This window comes from Cloeon dipterum, chromosome 3 (assembly GCF_949628265.1).
Source record: "Cloeon dipterum chromosome 3, ieCloDipt1.1, whole genome shotgun sequence".
Lineage (NCBI taxonomy): Eukaryota > Metazoa > Arthropoda > Insecta > Ephemeroptera > Baetidae > Cloeon > Cloeon dipterum.
In genome coordinates, this window is record NC_088788.1 from 15820440 (window position 1) to 15841416 (window position 20977).

A 20977-nucleotide genomic window follows, 5' to 3' on the forward strand; every position below is an offset into this window, starting at 1 on the left:
ACCTTTTAAAAATAAAAATATCTTAAAAATGTATTGTCACCTGGATATCGAAATATCATTAAATCATTTGAGACTGCAAAAGCTTCCTCCCATTTAGAGATCGGTTGTGGGCTTTGATCTCATGGTGAGATTAACTTTCAGAAACAGCTGAATATTGAGACCTATATTTTTTCAAACTCGTAAGATTTACCGAATCGAGTGTATAAAATAAATATTTTTATTTTACCATCTAGAAATTTATTTTCCTATTTAAAAAATATTTTCCATTGCCAGCATGTTGTACAGTTTGTATTTTATGAATAAATCACAATAAATCAATATTCATGCTTAACCCTAAAGAAATTTGGTTGAGCGGTATGTTTCATAAGCAACAAACCGGAAAAGGTACCGTTCAGAGCTGTCCAGGATGAACCAAATTTGCATATTAATACAATACGCCCATCTTCAAAATACCACTCGGTTATGTCTCAATGAATCAATTCAAAGAGGAATATTAGCATCTTCATTGTTTCAATATGTAAGCAAATCAAAGGAACCAAAATATTTTAAATCAAAGGTATATGCAAATGAACAAATAAAAAAAAGGAAGCGAGGTTTTTATATATAAAAAAGAGAGGAATAATTCCAGATAGAGGTTATATCTATCATAAAGTGATCAGTGCCTTCTAAAAAAGTTTTGGTTTCAGGGAGAATGCCAAAAACATTTTATGCGGTATGGAAAATGATTTGTGTGCAGCCGGCAGCAAACAGAAAAGAGCGAGTTCATCGACCAATTTGAGCAAATTGGCACTACTTGCTGCTGTGGCAGTGCATAAATCGTGTGTGGAATTCGAATGTGCTAATGAACCCTTTTTAGTGTGTGCGACGAACGAGCGGCAGACATGGTCTGAATAATTCCATCCGCGCACCGCCAAATAAACATTCGCACATACACACACATACGCCACCGTATATAAATTCAGAATGTTGTTAAACAAAGCACATGTCAAGCACTTGTTCGATAAGGCAATCGCCCAATCGATGCGTAATAATTCATTTTGGTGCTTTGATTTCTGTTTTGGGCAAAGTGCGCCGCATAGGGTGCTGCAGCTTATCAGGATCGATGATGTCAGCTCGACATTTTCATTACACTTAATAAGCTGCTGATAGTGTATCTCAATTTGATAAAGAATAATTCATCATGGCAATTAGGGCTGTGAATTTGAGGCGATCATTTAGACGAATTTCCAAACAAAATAGTCGAGTTCTTTTGGTTAATTTAGAAGGTTTTGTATTTCATCTTTCAAAAGTAAACTCTGCTTTTAATTGCGATTTTAAGGAATATTTTCGCCATTTTTGTAAAATGTTTTGTAGAGTTTAATTGTTTCACTGAAGGTAAGATTTATAAATACATTTAAGATAAATAAAGAGGCAGAAGGAGATCTAAAAAAATTTGAATTTTTATAAAAATCGTAAAAAATGAAATCCGTGTCTATATCCTGCAGTTTTATTTAAAAAAAATGAAATTTCAAATCATCGAGCATTTTAATATCTTTAATTCCTCTGAATCAACAATATACGATTATTTATCCATTTTTCTGACTCATATTGATTGACTTTATTTTAATTTTTGACTTTTCACTTTCAACTAAAAGAGATCAGTGTTTTTTTTCTAATTAGAAGGAGCAGACTTAATTTAAAAGTTCACCGCAGCAGCAAATATTTTACTTCAATAAAGAGATATTGCTAAATCTATCTAAAAATTTGCAATGAAACTACACAAAAGGTTTTTGGACTAAAAATTCGATCAGGTAATATTTAAAAAGTGAAACATTCTTAATAAAACTCGGAATTTTGGATAAGTTAGCTCACGAGCCAAAAATGTGTAATTTATTGCAGTTTTGCACGATTCTAAATGATTGCAGGTTCAAATGATTTTAAATTCATGCACATTTGATAGTCTCGTGACGATTATATGTCATTAAAGTCATCCTCTAAAATTCATTTTGAAATTTAGTAAAATTAAATTAAAAATTCCTTTAAGAAAAATAATTAATTGTTACTCTCTTGTAATTCCTTCATTAAAATTATTTCATTGGTGAAAATTAGCTGATAATTTGAAGGTGACTCGCATACATGATCAATGAACCTCCGGTTTATTGCAAATGAAAAAATTAATGCGACGCTCTACAAATAAAAGTTCACACTCAGCCGTGAGAACGTCGGGAACAAAAGAAAGAATAATCCACTCGGTCGACTTCATTCTTGAAAACCCAATTATTTCTGCGGCTGCGTTTTGTGTGCAGTCACGCAGGTGCACTATCCGCGGGTCGTTTGAGGCGCGGAGAGAGAAAGTCCTTTGTTCTTTTCACTTTCGCGCGGCGACGGCGACCAACACGAACGGCCCGAGTTGGCGCACTAGGAGAATTCCAACGTCATCGATTGATTCCACTCACGCAAAAAGAGATTTATCTTCGTAGTAAGTCCGTGAGGAAATTATTATTGCGCCGGCCGGCTACAATTCAGAATCGCGGAAACAGGCCAGCTCGAATTTGCAGTTTTCGGGTGCGAAGTGGCCCACGAGTTGTGCATTTTTGCTTTGTTTGCGCTTGAAAGGCGTGCGAAACGTTAACTTGGGGCAGTTCACAACACTGCATTAATTTTTGGTATTTTTGCTCCGCTTTTTGCATACAATTGCAGTTGAATTTTCTCGTCAGAATGAACTAAATTACGTAAATGTTCCAAAACTTACAAAATAATTTTAAAATTAAACTCTTTAGAGTATTCTACAAACGTTGCCAAAGATGATCATCCAGCACTTTATAAAAATTTAGGAAAAATGTAAAAGGAAGGAAATGTATGAGTAAATTTTTGTCCCAGAAAAAAATTCAACGTTAAGAAATTCGAAGTGAAGACTGGCAATATTATTCAGAATTAATAAATACCGTACTTTTCTAAACGGAAAGATTAGATTTTTTTATTTTCATTCAAAATTTAAGCCTTTTTTGTTTCTTGGAGTTTCTGATTTTCAGTTTTTGCTTTTGCTCATGGTTCTTTAACTGAAATTTCTATTTGGCTCTAATCATGAACAATAAAAAAAATCATAATTTTTTACAAATTGGACAAATTGTAACAAGTAAATCCATGAAGTGTATTCTCAGGGTTTAATGTATTTGCTTTTTTCCAATGTTTCGTGTACTTTAAGCAATCCTCATTTTCTTTATCTCTTTACTGTTTATTTTCTGGCAATTATCAGTTACGGTGCGGAAAGCTACGAGAAATGTGCGGAACTTGAAGGACACACACGGCACGAGATTGGAGCGTGCAAGGAACGACTATGCTGGGCTTGAGTGGATTAAAGTGGAGCTAACTTTTTATCTCCATCTCGGCGTCAAGTGCAGCGGCGCGCGGACTGCATTAAAGTTGATCTAAAATTCTTCTCTCTCCGCATCCTCGCGCGTTTATGCATGCATGGTTTTATCGCGCTGCCCATCTAATGGCCAACGCCAACACACACAACTCATGCAAATTGCCCCGGCAAATAATAGCGGAGAGCGAAAAGTGGAGCGAGAATTCGCATAAACTGCGTCTTATCTGCACTGGCAGTTTGAATTCCTCAGAGACGTCGTCATACTTCGCGAAAGTGTTCAATACGCGGCTGGAAAACTCACCAATACATTATGCATTTTAGAAACAAATATGGAGCTAGATATTATGATGAAAATGAGTAATTAATTGAGTTTCTCGTGATGAAAAACATCTAAAATAAAGTAAGAAGCAAAACCCGGCATTTTTAAATTTTTACTTATACCTCTTTTTGCCCAAAGAAAATTTTAAATTCTAAAACTGCTAGAAATAGGGGGTTAAACGAAAGCTACTTTTTTACTAGGGATGAATAAACAATATTTATCTTTTAATTTTTGAAATAGGCGACCACTCGAGGTTGTGTTCATAATATTTATCTTGTTCACAAAATAATTCAAGGTTTTATGGTAAAAATAGCTAATAAAATTGTAAACTTAGACAAGGCTTACGCAAAGAATTAGTTTACTTGTTAAATTTGTGTAATAACGAACTGTTAAATATTAGTTTGAATTGCCGCAGTAAAACGCAGGCGGCGCTGAAAATGAGTTTTATAGCTCGACATAGAATTGAATTTTTTCGCCTCATAACGGGGGGCAAGCGGATACGCTGGAGAATAGCAAGGCATGCGTGAGATAAACATAAACTTACACAGCTCCGCGGTGATGGATCGCCGCCTGCCTTCTTGTTCCGCTGAGAGAAATGAGCGTGTCTCGTGGCCGCCGCATGGACACCATTGCGAGTGCGGTGAAAAATTCGAGCTCTTTTTCGGGAATATGCGTCCAAGTGGCAGTGAAATTAATACATCCCTCCCAAGGACGAATATAGTCATCCCTACGAAAGTGATAAACATTTCCTATTTGAGTCCCAAGCTGCACTCTAACGGCTTCCGTATGATACAAGTGGAATTAAATTAAATTGGATTGAAAGGCTCATGTAGCTTGAAATAGAACACATTTTCCCAAGAAAGAAGATTGCTCCAAGGATATACCCAAAATCTATTTTTTAATTGTGAGATCCTCAATGAAAGGGAAATTTTCATTGAATGCAATCATTCAAGATGGTCTGTATTTATTTTAATTAAATCTATAAATACTCGCACTCATACAATTGAATGCTTTCCATTTTCCATCAAAATTAAAATTTATTTTGATAAGAATTACAGGGAAGTGATAATTTCATGTAAAACTGGTTTAAAATTAAAATGACGTTAAACCTCTCCTGCGCTTGAGTATTAGTTTTTTTAACTTGTTTTTATATTTTGTGATGACTTGAGAGTCGATTCAACCACAAAGAGAGATCTTTCCCTTCCCTGCGTCCAGAGCCGATTGTCAGAACAGCAGGAAGCGGGGAAACCGATCCTTTTGCCCTTTTCTCCTTTTTTACTCACGGCATTGATGCAGCCGGCTTATTTATGTAATGTGCGTTAGCTTATATTTATTAAATTTCCATCCTCATACCAGGAGAAATGGTTCCGCGGCGAGGCTTCCTTGGAAAGGTTTTCAAAGGAAGCATTAAAAAATGAAACGAGAGTCGCGCGCCGTCAAAGGATCGTTTAGGGAGGCTCTTCCAAGGCGAGGATGAGAAAATGCACTTGGAAATGAGATTCCTGGTGTTTGTCCCTCTCGTTCAAAGCTAGCATGCAGTGGCTTCTTACCGACGACAAAAACGCATTGCGCTCGAAGCAAAAACTTGCTGCACGTTCCCTTCGCACGTCGCCCTTTCATCTCTTTGACAAACAATCGTGTTTGCTCTGGCTCGTTTGCAAATCTTTGATTGCGAGTCTTTCTTTTGACTCCCAACAGAGCGGAATGAAAAGCCCTTATTTACTTTGTTTTCTCCCCAATTCGAGTTCAAAATAATGGCAAACTCTTGTGCTGATCGAATTTTTCCTAGGAAAATGACAACCATAAAAGAGAACTACACATTTGATAAGTTGAGAGATAACTAAATCAAACCGATGATGACTATAGGAAACTTTCACCTTAAACAAAAATAAATAGATAAAGCTAAAATTTCAATTTTATATGCAGAACAGATAAGAATTCGAGCTCTGCGACGTCAGGGTAAAGGGTAGCCCTCAAGCGATCGATATGATTAAATTCCCATGTGTAGCCACTTTAACGAGGCCTGACGGGCACTGTATCGGTTCCATCTGCAAGATCTGCGCATCGCTGGGACAGCCAAGTCAAGAGCTTTCAGAATGTATGCAATTCAACCCTTAGGAAACCATCAGGGGGGGGGTATAAGAAAACGCCCTGACGTGCCAAAAATCTCGTGTCTGGCCAGCTAGAGGTTTTTTTTATTATTTCCATCGTAAAATATTACAAAATCTTACCTGCCAGTAACTATGCACAAAGTAATTGCAATTAATTTTAATGCTTCATCAAATTTTTTAGATAACTATGCAGTCTTGAAAAATACCACAAAATAATTTATAAAGAAAAGAAGTTCAATTTTCAACAGAAGTTAAATTATTGGTTTGAATTTTGGAATTGAAGCCTATCCACCCTTGAGCAGACTTCCAGATTGAAATAGGAACTGGTCTTGGTAAAATGAAGAAAGTTGTTCCGCGCGTGATAAATCGCCGAGAAAACGCTCCAGCATTTGCTGCTGCTTTGTCCTCTCGAAAACCTCGTGCTGCTTTTTTCTGCGTGCCAAGTCTTGCGTATTTCATCGAGGCGCGGCCATTAGCGTCAGCACCAGCAAATAACAAGCGCACGTACGTAAGAATTTTTGCCCGAACCGGCGGCTGCGACGGCGGCGGAGCCGGCGACTGTGTGCCGACGTTCACCAGCCGCTCTCGAATATCGATCCGAGTCGTGTCCGGCGCGACCACCGCCGCCGCCGCCGCCAACCACCCCCGATTCGCCCCCGCAGCAAAACCGACACGGTGATAAACAACCACGGACGAGACAGCCTTTTAATTCCCTTTCATCTTCCTAGTTTATTTTATTCGTCAAACCTAACTTGAATTTCTCTCTCGTGTAATTAAATTTGTTTCTAAATGAAGGACGAAACTATTAAAAATATTATAGTATCGAAATTCCTGTTATGTCTAAAAAATCCTCAGAGTTTACCGTGAATAAAATATTTTCCCACTTTCGAACTCTGCTATTTAAGCTGCGGCTCTAATGTCACAATAATTATTGATTCAACACATGCAGATTAGACAAAAAAATTTTGATTTGTTGAGTTCCGAGCCAATGATGATTAAAGACCATATGTACTAATAAGCAGATGGTATGAATTCTCATGTGGGAACATTATTTGCGATGCGATGTATTTTATTTTATTTTTTGCTGAAATTAGTGATGGTTAATCTATTTTAGATTCTTCAACTAAAAACTCGTCTTTCTCTGAGAAAAATCACGAGTGGGTGGACGTGCAGAGAAACACTTACGGCTAATCCAATATTCGCTTTGTGCGTTTGTTGGCCCAGCACCAGCAGCAGCCCTTTCGCCGGCCAACCGCCCCATTGAGATAAAAGCAGAAGGGAAAAGTAAGTGTAGTGGCGCCACAACTGAGAGAGGCTTGGGGTAGTAAAAAACTGCCCCCTACTCCATGCCATAAATTGCGCTGAATAATTGGGCTCGCTTTTTTATTGTCCTGACAGACGGATATCTAATTTTATATGGAAATTCGCTTGCTCCGTTTCTTCGACCGCAAAAATCGATATGAATTGGGATGAAAAAACGAAAGAGCTTTCAGATTTGCAGATAAAAGCGGTGAATGCATGCAGTTATCAAATGTCGCGTATAAATTTCACTCTCGTTGACAATAACACATGACATAAATTTCCACAGGGACTCGAAGCACGCCGTTTATCGTCGTTTACAAGAAACAAATTAAGCGAAAGTGAAACGTTCCGATAAATCTCGTTCATATATTTATGACCGAAAACTTTGACAAAATGCAAAGTTTAAAATTAATGGTTTCCTTTGCTCATTTTTTTTTGTTTTCAGATAGAAAAATTGATCATAAAATTGAAATTTGAATGCGTCGATTCTTTTGTGAAGCATTTTTATTTAATTTGGAAGAAAAATAAAAATGACAAATGACCAACTACAATTTATTTTAAAAAAACTTTTCTTTGCGTGCAATATTACACAGTGACATAATTATATTAATGTTCATTTGTTTATTGTGTGTAAATAATTAGTTTGCCTCAGAATTGTTTATCGATATTTCGAAAAAAAACTGATATTATGTTGAAGTTCTATTGTAATCGATAAAAGAGTAAAAAAAACGTCTAAATCAGCTCAGAAACAATCTTTGCACAAAAAAGTTAATAAATTCTGTCTATCTTATATGGTATATCTTATATAATTTATTTATAACTCATTCAGAAGCATTAATGTTTAAGTGTTTCAGAATAAAAAAGGGCTACATGTTTGGAATAAATATCAGGTCATGTGTTTGATTCATTGTTTAAATATTTGGATTTATTTTTCAAATATAAAAAAAATGATAAATATAGATAAAGTTAATTCGAGCTTATGCATCTAGAAATTATTAAAGTGATAGTTTCATAACATTTTAATTCATTAATTTCAACTCTCATTTGTTTAAACAAACTTAAAAAAGGAAATAAATTAATAAATCGACTAAAATTTTTGTTTGAATGAAATATTTAACTCTCTTTCCGCTTTTTATGTTTAAATTAAACTAGTAAATAATTAGTTTTGTATCATTATAAAAGAAATTATTTAGTTAAAACCCTCTAAGCACTTCAAATAACCCAATCAACCTTTGACATCAGCAATTTAGTTTGGTTCCCAGCTCGCCAATATTTTGTCCTCATCAGATGCGCGGTTAAGGAAAAATGGGAGAATCTTCAACTAACCTGATGGAGCAGAAAGTAATTTCGGGATGGAACAGGTGGCAAAGAGTCGTTCCGGTTGGCGTGGAGCAGCGGCTTTCTGTGTCAGTGGATTGCGGTGTCGTCGGCCGAGGAGCCGCGCGGTGAAACTGAAGCTAGCCTTGCCTTGCTTCACCAGACACGGGCTGAACGGCCAGCTGTGGTTGCAGTCGCAATTACCGCCACCTGAGCGAGATGCAGCCACTTGGCAAAATCGTGTGAACCTTTTCTCAGTCGAGCTTAGAGTTCCCAGAGGAGAGTGAGTGAAACCACGGTTCGATTACTAGCCAAATTCGGTTTTAATTTCAACACGTTACATAAAAATGATATTGTTTTAAGGTTAGAAATGCACCTTTCGGAATTCATATACATTTGAGTGGTTGTTTGTTATTTCGATAAACGCTATAAGTACAAATTTATATATTTATTTATTAATTTAATATGGAATCATTCGAGTTAGTCCCAACTGAAAGTTTAAAAGCAAGTAAGAATGTTGATCACTAGAGATTGGAAATACTGCGTCGGCAGTCGGTAGGCAATCTCTGAAAATCGTCTCACTGCTCGTCTTTGTCTTTGGCGCCGTGCTTCAGGATGCGCGTAAATTCGATGTAGTCGAACATTCCGTTCTTGATTGGCGCTTCCCTGTACATCTCGTCAACCTAGAGATAACCAATTATTAACTAAATAAGATTTTCTTTGAAGAAAAAACAAACCTCATCATCGGTGAATCGGTCTCCCATGGTGGTGAGCAGTTCCCTGAGTCTCTCCTCGTTGATGTGACCGCCGTTCTCCTCATCGAAGCAGCCGAAAGCGTTCTTGATCACGTCCTCAGGGTCAGTGCCCTGCAGTCTCTCGCCGAACAGGGTGAGGAACATGGTGAAGTTGATTGGCCCAGGGGCCTCGTTCATCATGCCGTCCAAGTATTCAGATGTCGGATTTTTTCCTATAAAAATTGGTCATTTTAAGGGACGTTTTTATGTTAAATATTAATGCATTGTTTTTTGGTGCCCAATTTGACTTAGGGAGCAACAACTTCGCTTAAAGTTGATTATTATATTTCTTCCAAACTGCAAAGTTGTAACAAAGAAAATTTGTATTTTTCTTCTCTTTTAATACAAATTAAAATTATATAAATCGTACAATTCCTTGAATTTGGCTCTGCTTTAAAAATCTTGCATGCCACCAAAACAGACAAGGCATGAATTTTACCATTTGTGAATTATTTTAAAAGTTTGAGTAGGAATTTTTTATTCCATTTCTATTTTTTTACCCCCAAAAAATTAAAACTGACAAAAATGTCTTAAAATCGCCACAAAACAAAAAACTGTAAGAATGGAATACCAATCAAAAATAATGTTGGGCTAAAATTGCAGCAAAAATTAAATTGTGAGAATAATTTCCTAAAGGGATACATACATAATTCTGCGCTTTTCCTCGGAAGTTCAGAATAACATATTACGATATAAAGAAGGTTATGTGTCTGTTATATTTGACTTAAATTTATTTTGCTCAGCGTAACGTCCCTATTTCAAAGCTTTAACATCAAACAAAGCATCTACTTATATGGCTTGATCTCAATTGCAACAGATGGAAAAAATCTGAAAATGATTTACCGCAGCACGACCATCTTACAAGCTTTAACAATTACCAGATTATATTTTTCAAAATATACATAATTAAGGTCGTTTAAAATCCATCCATATAATGATTTTTAATTTTCGTTCTACAAAAATATTTTTTCTGGTTCATAAAATTTCAGAATTTGGAGCCAATTTTTGTGCATACCTAAGGAAGCAAGCATATCGTGCAGGTCCTCCTTGTCGACGAAGCCGTCCCTGTTCTGGTCAATCATGTTGAAAGCCTCCTTGAACTCCTGAATCTGGGCCTGGTCGAACATAGCGAAGACATTTGAGGTGGCCCGCTGGGCCCTCTTCTTGGTGGCCACGCGGCGGCCGGCAGCTTTGCGGGACGACATCGTTTCGACTGCTGCAAATGCAAAATACAACACAGCTCAAATGACGCCGGAGAAATCCGTGACCAAATATGGAAATTTTAATCTGGGACACCGCGCGAGCACAACTCGCTCTTTCGTGCAGCTGACAGGTGGCATGCCAAGGTCGGCCAAAAGGCCGCAAATATTTTTCCAGCTGGAAAAACTGCCGTTGAAAGCCAGAAGAAAATGAAAAATGACAACTCTTTCGATAAGAAAAATCAGCGGATGTTGTGAATGTCTGACCACAAAAACAACAGCGGCGAACGGGGTAGCAGTTCTGGTCTGTGTTTGTTTTGCACCTAAACTCGGAAATTCGAGCTCCGAGGAAGCGGGAAAGCTCGGGAAAGAACTCAAGGATGTCGAAAGAACGTGTTACTCACATTTAACGGGCAGCAGAGCGACTAACGGGGTGGAAAAGAACGATTTTGTTCGCGGGTGGTGTCTGTTGCGGTCAGAAAGCGCCCAGTGACGTCAGTTTGTGATCAGAATGAGTCACATAGCCCCGCCCCGCTGCCAGCGCAGTGCTGCCACCTTCGCAAGGGATCCAGCGGGGGTGGGCGGGGCTTCTACCGCATGCCATGTTTACGAAGAACGTAGATACGCGAGCTTGAGCTGGCGAGACGTAAAATTTGTCCATATTTAGTAAGCATAATAGAAAGTGAAGGAGCCCTTTGGTACTCATTTTATGGTAATTTCTATTGCGCAACTTGTTAATCCCTTCGTTGAGGATCAGATGCTCGAGTTTTATAACAGAAACACCTTATTTAAGTTATTTACTTCCCAAACCACTACTTATGTACTTAACGAAAGGCATTGTTTTACCCGAATTTCGCTCTTTGTCATTTTAGTCTGTGATCTAAAATAAAGCAATGATGGATCATCACGAGGAGCAAGTGAACGAAATCGAGGCATTGGATTCAATTTACTGCGGCGACTTTGAGAGTGCGATATTTTAAAATTTCAACACAGCTCAGTTTAATAAAATTTCGGATTTTAGTTATCTCCGTGCAGCCTTACCACGAATTTGCCATCCCTGTGCGAGCCGACAGCGACGACGAAGTGTGTTTGTCATGCACTTTAAAATTTACCTACACCCCAAAATACCCTGATGAGGTGCCGCAGATTGAGGTGCAGGACGCGGAAAATTTTGAGGAGACTGACAGATTAGCAGAACATCTAAAAGAGACCGTAATTGCCGTGTTTTATCACTATTTAGCTGAATATTAATTTTTAAAATCCCAGGCTCAAGAAAATTTGGGAATGGTTATGGTATTTACTCTGGTATCTGCCGCACAAGAATGGCTGAATCAGCTTGGCGACGAGCTTAAAGATAAAAAAGAAGAGATGGTGCGGTTAAAAGTCGAAGCCGAAGAAGAAGCGGAAAGAGTAAATCTTAATTATATATAATTCACTTCATTGATTAAATAATTATCTTGATAGAAACGATTCGAGGGCACACGGGTGACGGTGGAGTCGTTTATGAAGTGGAAGAAGGCGTTTGATGAGGAGATGTCCGTGTTTAAAAAGAAGGTCAAGGAAGACAAAGACTCAAAGAAGTTGACTGGCAAAGAACTCTTTCTCCTGGATAAATCCCTCAATGAATCTGACCTCAAATTCCTTGAAGAAGGTGCAAAATTCAATCTTTTTGTAATCATTTTGCTATTTCCGACATTTAAAAATTTCAGGAGATGATTTCAAAGTGGACGAGACTTTGTTTGAGGACATGGATGAGCTCGACCTGGACGAGATGGATGAAGAGGATGACAGCTAGTCCCCCTCCTTTTTCACGTTAATTTGTAATTATCCAATTGTACAATAAAAAGGTCCCCTCTCACTACCGACTGGAGTCTTTTCTGCTCCCACAAGGTCAAGAGCTGTTGCTCGATTATTGGATCTAATTTAGTCTGTGTCCGTGATGCTTCGAAAGCTGCTGCTCGCGTGTCTGCTCGCCAACGTCGTCCTCGGCTTTGTCGACGATGGGCAGTTATCGTTCCGTAACAAAACCTACATAATTGGCAGCAAGAAAGTAAGCAGCGCGGTCCCAGTATTTTCATTCCCTTCTCGAATTTCATTTTTCAGTTCTCTTGGTACAAAGCTTTCACTTACTGTGCAGAAAAAGGGATGCACTTGCTCAATCTCGAGTCGATAAACAGCAACAAGTGGCTCACGAATTACCTTGACGGTAAATGGTTTTTAATATTTCTTTTTTGTCGCCATTATAATTAATATGGATAATATAGTTCTTAAAAGCAAAAGGATTTATAGTTTTTTGCTTGAATGACATGATTTTATTGGACATTTTACCTTTCAAGTTTCTCCAAAGATATATAAATTACTGTAAAAATATTTGCAATATGAACTTTAGGTTTGTAAACGTAATAAAAGTTTCAGATTTAAAAATAAAAATATATTTTTGGGCTGAAACTTTTAAATTTAGGAAAAATTGACCGTTCACGGATCTTAAGATGCTCTTAAGTTCTGTTAACTGACCAATAATTAATTGTATCATTTGAGCTCGTTTGATGGTCCCTTGACCAGAAAAATTAGTCAAAATGAATCCGTCTTAAGATTTACAATTTATTTGTTTTTTAGCCGCACAAAAAGAAGTGAATTAAATTTGGAATTCGGAAGTGCCTTCATTTGAAATTAAAATTTACTATGACGACATCGTACAGCAGCCCCAATTGTCATTCTTTGGTCTTCAAACTGATTTTGAATAAATCCTTAGTGAAAATCCACCTTGGTGACATGCGGGATGACTTGGTACCGCCGTACTGGGTTTCGGCTTTTTGCGAGCAAAAGTCTGGAAGAATCAGGTGGGTGACACCTGAGGTGCAGCCAAGCGGCCAGGAACCTATCGCGTGCACTGCCCTGGGTAAGGATGAACAAAGTTGCATTCTCATCTACAACAACCACGCCGAGCACACGATGGACAAGTTTGACGTCTCGCCCTGCTACAACTTGTCAAGTTTCATTTGTGAAAATTAATTTTTACAAAAAGTCACATAATGAGAGTGACCCTAATGCTAATAATAAATGTAATGAAATATACCCTTGTTGCCTGAAATTTTACAATATAATATAGTACATTAATTGTTACCAGAAATAATTATCCATTAAAAATTGCGTTATTAAACTATTTGATGTCAATTGAATAATTTAGACTAAATTATTTCTGGAACTGAAAGATTTCAGTGAATAAGTATACCTATTTGTATTTTTTAGAAATATGCCTCCTTAGGTTCTAAATAATAATATTAAACTTGTTATATTTTACTCCTCTGGAAAATAAATGCTTTAATTTCCGTAGCATGAAATATGAAATTGTTTTAATAAAAATTCATGATGCAAAAATTTAATTCTTAATTCAAGTTGGATCAGCGTGCTTTGCAATATTTGCCTTGTCCATCACAGACTTGTTCATGCCACACTTCTCCAGATGCTTTCGGAGATCCCTCTTTTCCACATATTTCCGGCCGCAGAATTCGCAGGAGTGACTCCTGACGTTATCGTGCCGTTTCATGTGGTCCTTCAGTTTGTCAGCTCTGGCGAACTTCTTTCCACACTTTTCACAAGAATGCTCTTTCACTTGGTCGTGCACTTGCTGCAAACAAAAATAATTCGTTTAGTCAAGATTTTTTGAAACAATTAATGAATTGTATTGGTCATTTTCTTACATTTTTATGTATTTTTAATGAAGATGGATTACTGAAGGTTTTCTCGCATTTGTCGCACTTGTGAGGCTTCTTCTGCGAGTGCATCATGTAGTGACGCTTCATGTAGTCGGCCCTTTTGAACGCCTTACCGCATATCTACGAATTGAACACTAGATTTATGAATCCAAATTTTGGAAAGTAAAAATTTGCTACCTCACAAACAGCGGTGAGCGACGGGTTGTGGGTCTTCAAGTGTCGGTCGTAGCTGAGGCGCAGCATGAATCTTTTCTTGCACGTCGGACATGAGAAACAGCCGGCACCGCCGTGCTCTTTTTTGCAGTGTGCTTGAAGCGCTGACACCGAAGATAAAGCCTAGAAAAGGTTCCAAATCCAAAATAATTATATGAGAGTAAAATTTAATAGTGAGAGCTCTGAAGAAGATTTTGATTAACCAAAATTATTTAAATAACACACAAAACTTCGAGAGCTAAATTGTTGAGGCGTAAATTGATTATATTTTAGGCTTCAAATTTTACTATGTTGAGAGAGATTTCTTTTTGGGCCAAAATTTCTAAACACTACTGACTTACTTTTCCGCAGAGGTCACATGCAGTGGGCAGAGTGTGATTTTTGGCTCTGTGCGCCTCGAGCTTTCCAGCGTCGGAAAAGGTCTCGTTACAGTTAAGGCACTCAAACTGCTGTTCCTCATCTGGAAATGCGATCATATACAATTAGAAATTGCCTAAAAATATTGTATTCTTTTTACCTAAAGGCTCTTGGGGCTCACTCTCAGTCCAGCTCTTCTCGCTGACAGCGTCGAAAACGGAATTGAGCACCTCCAGCGAGGCGGCATCCTTGTCTATATTTTTTATCACTATAACCGGCTCCTCGGTGGCCTCTTGCTTGTCGTCCCAGTGCACCAGTAGCCCGGCTGCGTCCAGCTGCTGCGTTTCGTCCGACACAAAATTTTCCGCGTCATGGAATGGATCGTCAAGTGGAACCTTTAAAATACACAGCAGTGTCAACAAAATATTTTTAAAATTTAATATATAATTTAAATTTTTTAATGAGTCAATTTAATCAATTTACGTTTGATATAAAAATTAGCAGAATTACAGTAAATAACTGCAGAATATATCACTGAAATATCCATTAACAAAAAGATGAATCGATAGAGTTTCAGAATAGAAATATAGACAATTGCACCGATCACATAAAAAATTTATATAATATTAAGTTGCCCTGTCAGCCCATAATAAACCTAATTTTGAAACTAATATAACCTTAAATGGGTTGAAATCATGGCTCATTTTATATCAGCTTCATCGCTTTGTGTACTACAGAATTTGGAGTTAGAAAAGTAAAAAATACACATTGATCTGTAATTTAAATAGATTACCTCATTCAGAGGTGAGATAATTTCCTCCTTACACCAGTTGATCGGTGGCCGCTGTGACTGCACAATGATATCCTACGGAAAGAATTATCAAGTTGTATTTTTCAGCCAAAAAGATTGCCTTACATTTATCCCAATCTGCAGATCTTGCAGCGCCGTCACAAGGATTGAAACGCAGTCCTGCGTGTCGCTGATGCTCTCAGTTTTGATGCTAAATGCATAATCCAAAATCACTTCTGACTGGTGCAGCTGCAAAATTAAAAAAATTTGATTCATCAAATAGGTCATCAAATTAATATTCTATTAATGATTAGTGTTACCAATAACCAATATTGATATTTTCTCTGTAGAATACTTTACAAAACGAATCGATCGATGATTTTTTTGTTTTTTGCTTTTTATCTCTGTCCAAGGACTGGGAGTGGGAAGGGCGCGCACTGCACTAGCACGAATGCTGAAACCCGGGTCCCAATAACACCGCGAACGGATAACATGGGCGCACCAGGCCGCACAGGGACCCAGCCCTCTGAAGGGCCACTTGCCTCCGCACCGAGGACTGCATTGAAACTCTAAACATTCGTCCCGCTAAGCCAAATCACGCATGCTGGAAAGGTGCAAACCAGCAAGTTAGCGAGTCGGCGCCGGTGCGCCTCCCAGCCCGTTGAGCGATTTGAGCATTTCGGGTTACTAAACTAACCACTTTGTGCCATCTCTGACATTGGGTAGCCAGTATTAGATCTCCGAACTGCTCAAATACCTCACATTGCTTTGACACTCCTGATACGGTCTGTGACAAAGTTTTCTAATATTTTAGCTTCATTGTGGTCATTGGATTTTATAAATTCAATTCTTATTTTTTTTTGGAGGTGAACTACTTTTAGTTTAAAAAGAAATTTCAAAAAAAGTCCAAAAGTTGCTAAAATCATCATATTGAAAAACCTTCCACCATACACGAATTCACTTCACCAAAAACTACCAAGAGTTTCTTGATTAGTAATAAAAAGGCATGTATTTTGATAACTGAATAACTTACTATCCTTTATTCAGCCTTTCTTGCGATGCAGTAACAAAAAATAACCAGCATACATTTAAAAAAGGAATCATACAAAGTTCTTGCTGAGCGGGTGGGCGGCGTAATAACCTCCCTTTTCAAAGACCTTCTTCCCAATGTCCATGTGTGCCTGGTCAAGTCCGTTGAGGGGCCCGGCCTCGAGTTCCCCAACGTACTGCCTTACCAGCGCAAGCGTTTTCAAGGTGACTGTATGTGCAAGCACCAATTCGTACTCTGCATTGTGCAAGCCGATGCAATAGGAGCGTGAGGCGCGCGACACGGACGCGAACGCCGCGTACACATTGATGGCAATGTCGGCGATGCGTCGCAACTCGAGCTGTGCGTCGATCACGTCCTTGCCGTACCGCTGCAGCACCATCATGGTCGCGTACTGCAGACGCAACACGCAGTACTCAACGTTGTTGGTGGCCGCCTCCAAAGACGGGTGCGTGAAGCCCTTGAGACGCAGGTTCATCTTGGGCGAGTCCATTTTGTGGCGGAATTGCGTCCGCAGCAGCCGGTACGTGTAGCCGGGGTAGAGTAGAGGGTTGCGCGCCTTTCGCACCGTCTCTTGCAGCTCGGCGCCCGCGTGCTGCAGCCCGAGTACAGAGATAAAGATGCGCAGGATCTCGTTGGTGCCCTCGAAGATCATCATGATTCGCGAGTCCCGCAGGTAGCGCTCATAAGGGTAGTCTTTCATGTAGCCCAGACCACCTGCGAATTTTTCAAACAGACAAAGACTTTTTATTAAAAAGGTTTATAAAGTTTTTGTGTTTTATTTAAAATTATTAAAGCAGGGTTTAAGAACAAATTGCGTAATATGGGGTGTTCAAAAGCTCAACAACTACTGCTTCTGAGGACCTAGCTCTAAATCAGACCATTTTTAGCAAAGTTATACCATTTTAAAAAAAACCGAGGACTGTCGAAAAATTAAAAAAAAAACAATGCAAAAAAGTATCAAATTTTAATAAAAAATTAAGCATTCTTTGAAACCGCTCAAAAATGTCTAATTTTAGAAACCTCCAATTTAGACTATTTTTAGACGGTGTATTTTTAGTTTAAGACAATTTAAAGTGTATGGTTTAAATATTTAATTAGACATGTGCTCATTTGAATTCCCCTAACGATTGGAGGTCCAGAAAATATATTCAATCATCTAAAATTCATAACCTTTAACAATTCTAAAAATCTGCTTCTGGAAATTTTCCTTGTAAACCAACTGACCTAGAATTTGCAGGCATTCACTGACTCCCGTCCAGGCGGCTTCGGAGCTGTAGACCTTGACCATGGCGGCCTCCATGGCGCAGTCGGGGTTGTCGTAGAGGTCGAGGATGCCGGCGGTCATGTAAGCCATGCTCTCCATGGCGTACACGTCCAAACTCAGCTTGGCCACCTTCTCTTTGATCAAGCCGAATTCCTTCAGCTGCTTGCCGAACTGCTTGCGCTCGGTCGCGTGCGTTGTCACCAGCTTAATCAGCTTCTTCAGCACGCCCGCTGAAGAGCTGCCCATGCTGAATCGGCCGCTGTTCAAAATATTCATCGCCACCTAAATACAGAATTAGCGAGGTTGGAAAAATTAATTAAATTAAATTTTTATTATATGTCAATATACCCGATTCAAATTTCTTTAAGATCTCATTTTGAGCAATTCAGCGATTGACAGAGGTTTGGAAAGTTCAATTTCTGACATTTATAATTAGTCGGCAACTTTTTGGCTAGGTAGCCTTATTTTTTTAAACATTGCGGAAATTATTTTCGTTTTTTTTATTATTTAAAAAATAAGAAAATTTTGGAAGATCCATTGAGCTCTTAAGAAAAACTTATCTTACCTTGAATCCCCCGCCAACCTCGCCGAGGACATTTTCCATGGGGATGGGCGTGTTGTCAAAGTGCACCTCGGTGGTGTTGGAGCCGCGAATGCCGAGTTTGTCCTCGGGCTTTCCGGAGGTGATTCCACCAAAGCCTCGCTCGACCACGAACGCCGTCACCTTGTCCACCTTTTGACCCATCTCGTCGAACTGCTCCGTCTTGGCGAAGACGGTGAAGAAGTCGGCGATGCCGCCGTTGCTGATCCAGATTTTGCCGCCGTTCAGACGCCACGTCTTGCCGTCCTTGTCCAGCGTGGCCCGCGTCTGGATGGAGGCGGCGTCGGAGCCGCTGCTCGGCTCCGTCAAGCAGAACGCGGCCACCCACTCGCCGGTGGCTAGCCGCGGCAGGTACTTGCGCTTTTGCTCCTCCGTGCCGCAGATCAGCAGCCCCTTCACGCATCGTCAGTATCGATTTGTACATTTTTAAATTTATTGGCCTGATATTTATATAATTCACCAGTTTGATTTCTTCTCAAACCAAATTGACACTTTTCTGAATATCAGAGCCAATATTAAAGCAGCGGGTTGGAGGAAGATTATCTTGCGACAACCTTGAGAACTTGGGTGACAATGCTGCTTCATTCCGCAATACTGAATGCATGCTCATTTTTTGGGCTTTATTATTATTTGCCCCCATGAACAGGACTGTGAAATGTCAAAGGAATATTATTCGGAGATAATTTATTGTCACCTAAGATTTCTGGTGGAAAAAATCTGCCGATTACAGACGATTTTCATGTTTAAGTTTAATATAATAATACAAATTAGGCTCTATAAATAATGGCTCAACGTTTCATAAAGATCCTCTGAAACCACATTTTCGTATGTTCCAATCAATTCCTGAAGGTCGAAATAGGTGGGATATATATAATTATTTCTTTCGAAAAATGTTAAGTGATGTGCAAGCAGACGCACAAAGCAAAACGCAAGTCGCTCTGGCGTGCGCAACGCATGAACCTTTTGGCCGCTACTGCGCAAGCGTCACCCCTCTGATGTCACAGCTCTTTCAGCTGCCAATGCCAATCACGAAGCATGGTCAGAGGGGTGACGCTTGCGCAGTAGCGGCCAAAAGGTTCACGTGTTGCGCGCGCCAGAGCGACTTGCGTTTTGCTTTGTGCGTCTGCTTGCACGTCACTTAACATTTTTCGAAAGAAATAATTATATATCCCACCTATTTCGACCCTCAGGAATCGATTGGAATATGAAAAAAAATGGCTTTAGTGGGTCTTTAAATTAGCTCTGGACTGGAACTTCATTTTTGACCGTGCCAATTGATTTTCTGAGAGTCGGATATGGTTCCTTTCCTGGAAAATCACGCTATTTCACAGCCCTGCTTCACGCAACAAGTTCTCAAAGTTGTCCCTACAAGAAATTGAAGAAATCAGGCCACACGCTACCTTGAGGCCGATGGACTGGTGGGCGGCGAGGGTGACGGCCACCGAGCCGTCCAGGGCGGTCACCTCAGCGATGCGGGCGAACTCGGTGGCGTTGAGACCCAGCCCGCCGAACTCCTCGGGGATCTGCTGGCCGAAGAGGCCCATCTCCTTGAGGGCATTCAGCACCTCTGGAGGGATCTTAGCCTCCCGGTCGATGGCACGCGAGTCGAGCCGCTCGTTGAAGAACTTCTCGATCGGCGCCACCATCTCGTTCAGGGTCTGCAGCCGCTCAGGGTCGAGCACTTCGGGGTAGGCGAACAGGTCGCAGTCGACCCTGCCGAGGAACAGCTCCTTGGCGAACGGCTTGGCCTGCGTGCGTTTCTTCTCGTACTTGTCGGTTAGCATCGTGTCCGCCGTGAGCGGCCGTCCCACCTCGGACGCCGCCGTCCGGCACAGCACGCCCGCCACCTGCCTAGCGCGCAACACACCTCGTACTCCGCACAGCATTTTCCTCACTTTTCTCCGAATAATTTAAACGAACGACCGTGGTTTGAACGAACTCTGCCCGCGACTCGGATTTAATCTAATCTCACCTCTTGCAAGAAGTGGCGGAAAATTTTCGTGAAGCCTTCCAACAACGTGACCTTCGCTTTGCCGGACATTTAAATGGCCCTTTGCGCCATTCGCCGCACTAGACGATTAATCTCGCAATAATTATTTCGGTACGGAGACTATGGAGGAAATTGCAAAATAAATTGTTCAAAAACAGTGTTCTCGTCGATCGAAAAGGTTGCCACAGCTGATTTCAAAATTACTTTGTATGTTGATGTACTGCAGCGCCAATGCGGGCAAGGGGAACTTATTTATTTTTTGAAAATTTACAGCGCCAATACCACGTGCATTGACGGCTTATTGAGGCCAGATAATTATTCTCTGTGGGATAAAGAAAGTAAAAAAGGGATAAAGAAAGAAAATTGTCCATTATTAGAATTACATAGTTAAAGCATTTATGTTAAGTAGAAGTTGTAAATAAATTTGACTCTTCTATTCATTTTGTGTAGTCCAGGGACTCCAGGCGGGTTGCTGGGAATTTCCAGTTCAGATATTAAAACGCTGATGGAAATATTTCTCTGTGCGATTGATTTACTCTTAGACACCGAACGAGTAAGAATGTCCCCATTTTCCATATTAAATCCTTTTGAGTCACACGTTTTT

At 39.6% G+C, this 20977-nt stretch overlaps 5 protein-coding genes across 5 annotated transcripts; 2 read left to right on the forward strand and 3 right to left on the reverse strand.

Annotated features, from left to right (window-relative positions):
• Positions 1 to 8702: 8702 nt before the first annotated feature.
• On the reverse strand, positions 8703 to 10923 carry sqh (Myosin regulatory light chain sqh). Its single transcript, XM_065485023.1, has 4 exons — positions 10796 to 10923; positions 10208 to 10408; positions 9136 to 9365; positions 8703 to 9081 (listed from the first exon to the last, which is right to left on the reverse strand). Exons 2-4 carry the CDS (start codon positions 10395 to 10397, stop codon positions 8977 to 8979), a joined length of 525 nt encoding a protein of 174 aa, XP_065341095.1. The 5' UTR covers positions 10398 to 10408; positions 10796 to 10923; the 3' UTR covers positions 8703 to 8976.
• A 50-nt stretch (positions 10924 to 10973) lies between these two features.
• Positions 10974 to 12256, forward strand: LOC135940219 (RWD domain-containing protein 1). The gene is made up of 6 exons (XM_065485022.1): positions 10974 to 11103; positions 11264 to 11357; positions 11413 to 11603; positions 11658 to 11801; positions 11856 to 12042; positions 12101 to 12256. The coding sequence occupies exons 2-6, from the start codon at positions 11285 to 11287 to the stop codon at positions 12184 to 12186; spliced, it is 681 nt and encodes a 226-aa protein (XP_065341094.1). The 5' UTR covers positions 10974 to 11103; positions 11264 to 11284; the 3' UTR covers positions 12187 to 12256.
• A 34-nt stretch (positions 12257 to 12290) lies between these two features.
• LOC135940221 (uncharacterized) lies at positions 12291 to 13651 on the forward strand. The gene is made up of 3 exons (XM_065485024.1): positions 12291 to 12441; positions 12495 to 12597; positions 13144 to 13651. Exons 1-3 carry the CDS (start codon positions 12331 to 12333, stop codon positions 13401 to 13403), a joined length of 474 nt encoding a protein of 157 aa, XP_065341096.1. The 5' UTR covers positions 12291 to 12330; the 3' UTR covers positions 13404 to 13651.
• Positions 13652 to 13763: 112 nt separating this feature from the next.
• On the reverse strand, positions 13764 to 20580 carry LOC135940216 (zinc finger protein 234-like). The gene is made up of 8 exons (XM_065485018.1): positions 20356 to 20580; positions 15594 to 15716; positions 15471 to 15542; positions 14838 to 15072; positions 14662 to 14780; positions 14285 to 14443; positions 14093 to 14227; positions 13764 to 14019 (listed from the first exon to the last, which is right to left on the reverse strand). The coding sequence occupies exons 1-8, from the start codon at positions 20422 to 20424 to the stop codon at positions 13783 to 13785; spliced, it is 1149 nt and encodes a 382-aa protein (XP_065341090.1). The 5' UTR covers positions 20425 to 20580; the 3' UTR covers positions 13764 to 13782.
• LOC135940213 (complex I assembly factor ACAD9, mitochondrial-like) lies at positions 16479 to 20359 on the reverse strand. The gene is made up of 4 exons (XM_065485015.1): positions 19784 to 20359; positions 18348 to 18776; positions 17743 to 18064; positions 16479 to 17232 (listed from the first exon to the last, which is right to left on the reverse strand). Exons 1-4 carry the CDS (start codon positions 20267 to 20269, stop codon positions 16568 to 16570), a joined length of 1902 nt encoding a protein of 633 aa, XP_065341087.1. The 5' UTR covers positions 20270 to 20359; the 3' UTR covers positions 16479 to 16567.
• Positions 20581 to 20977: the final 397 nt, after the last annotated feature.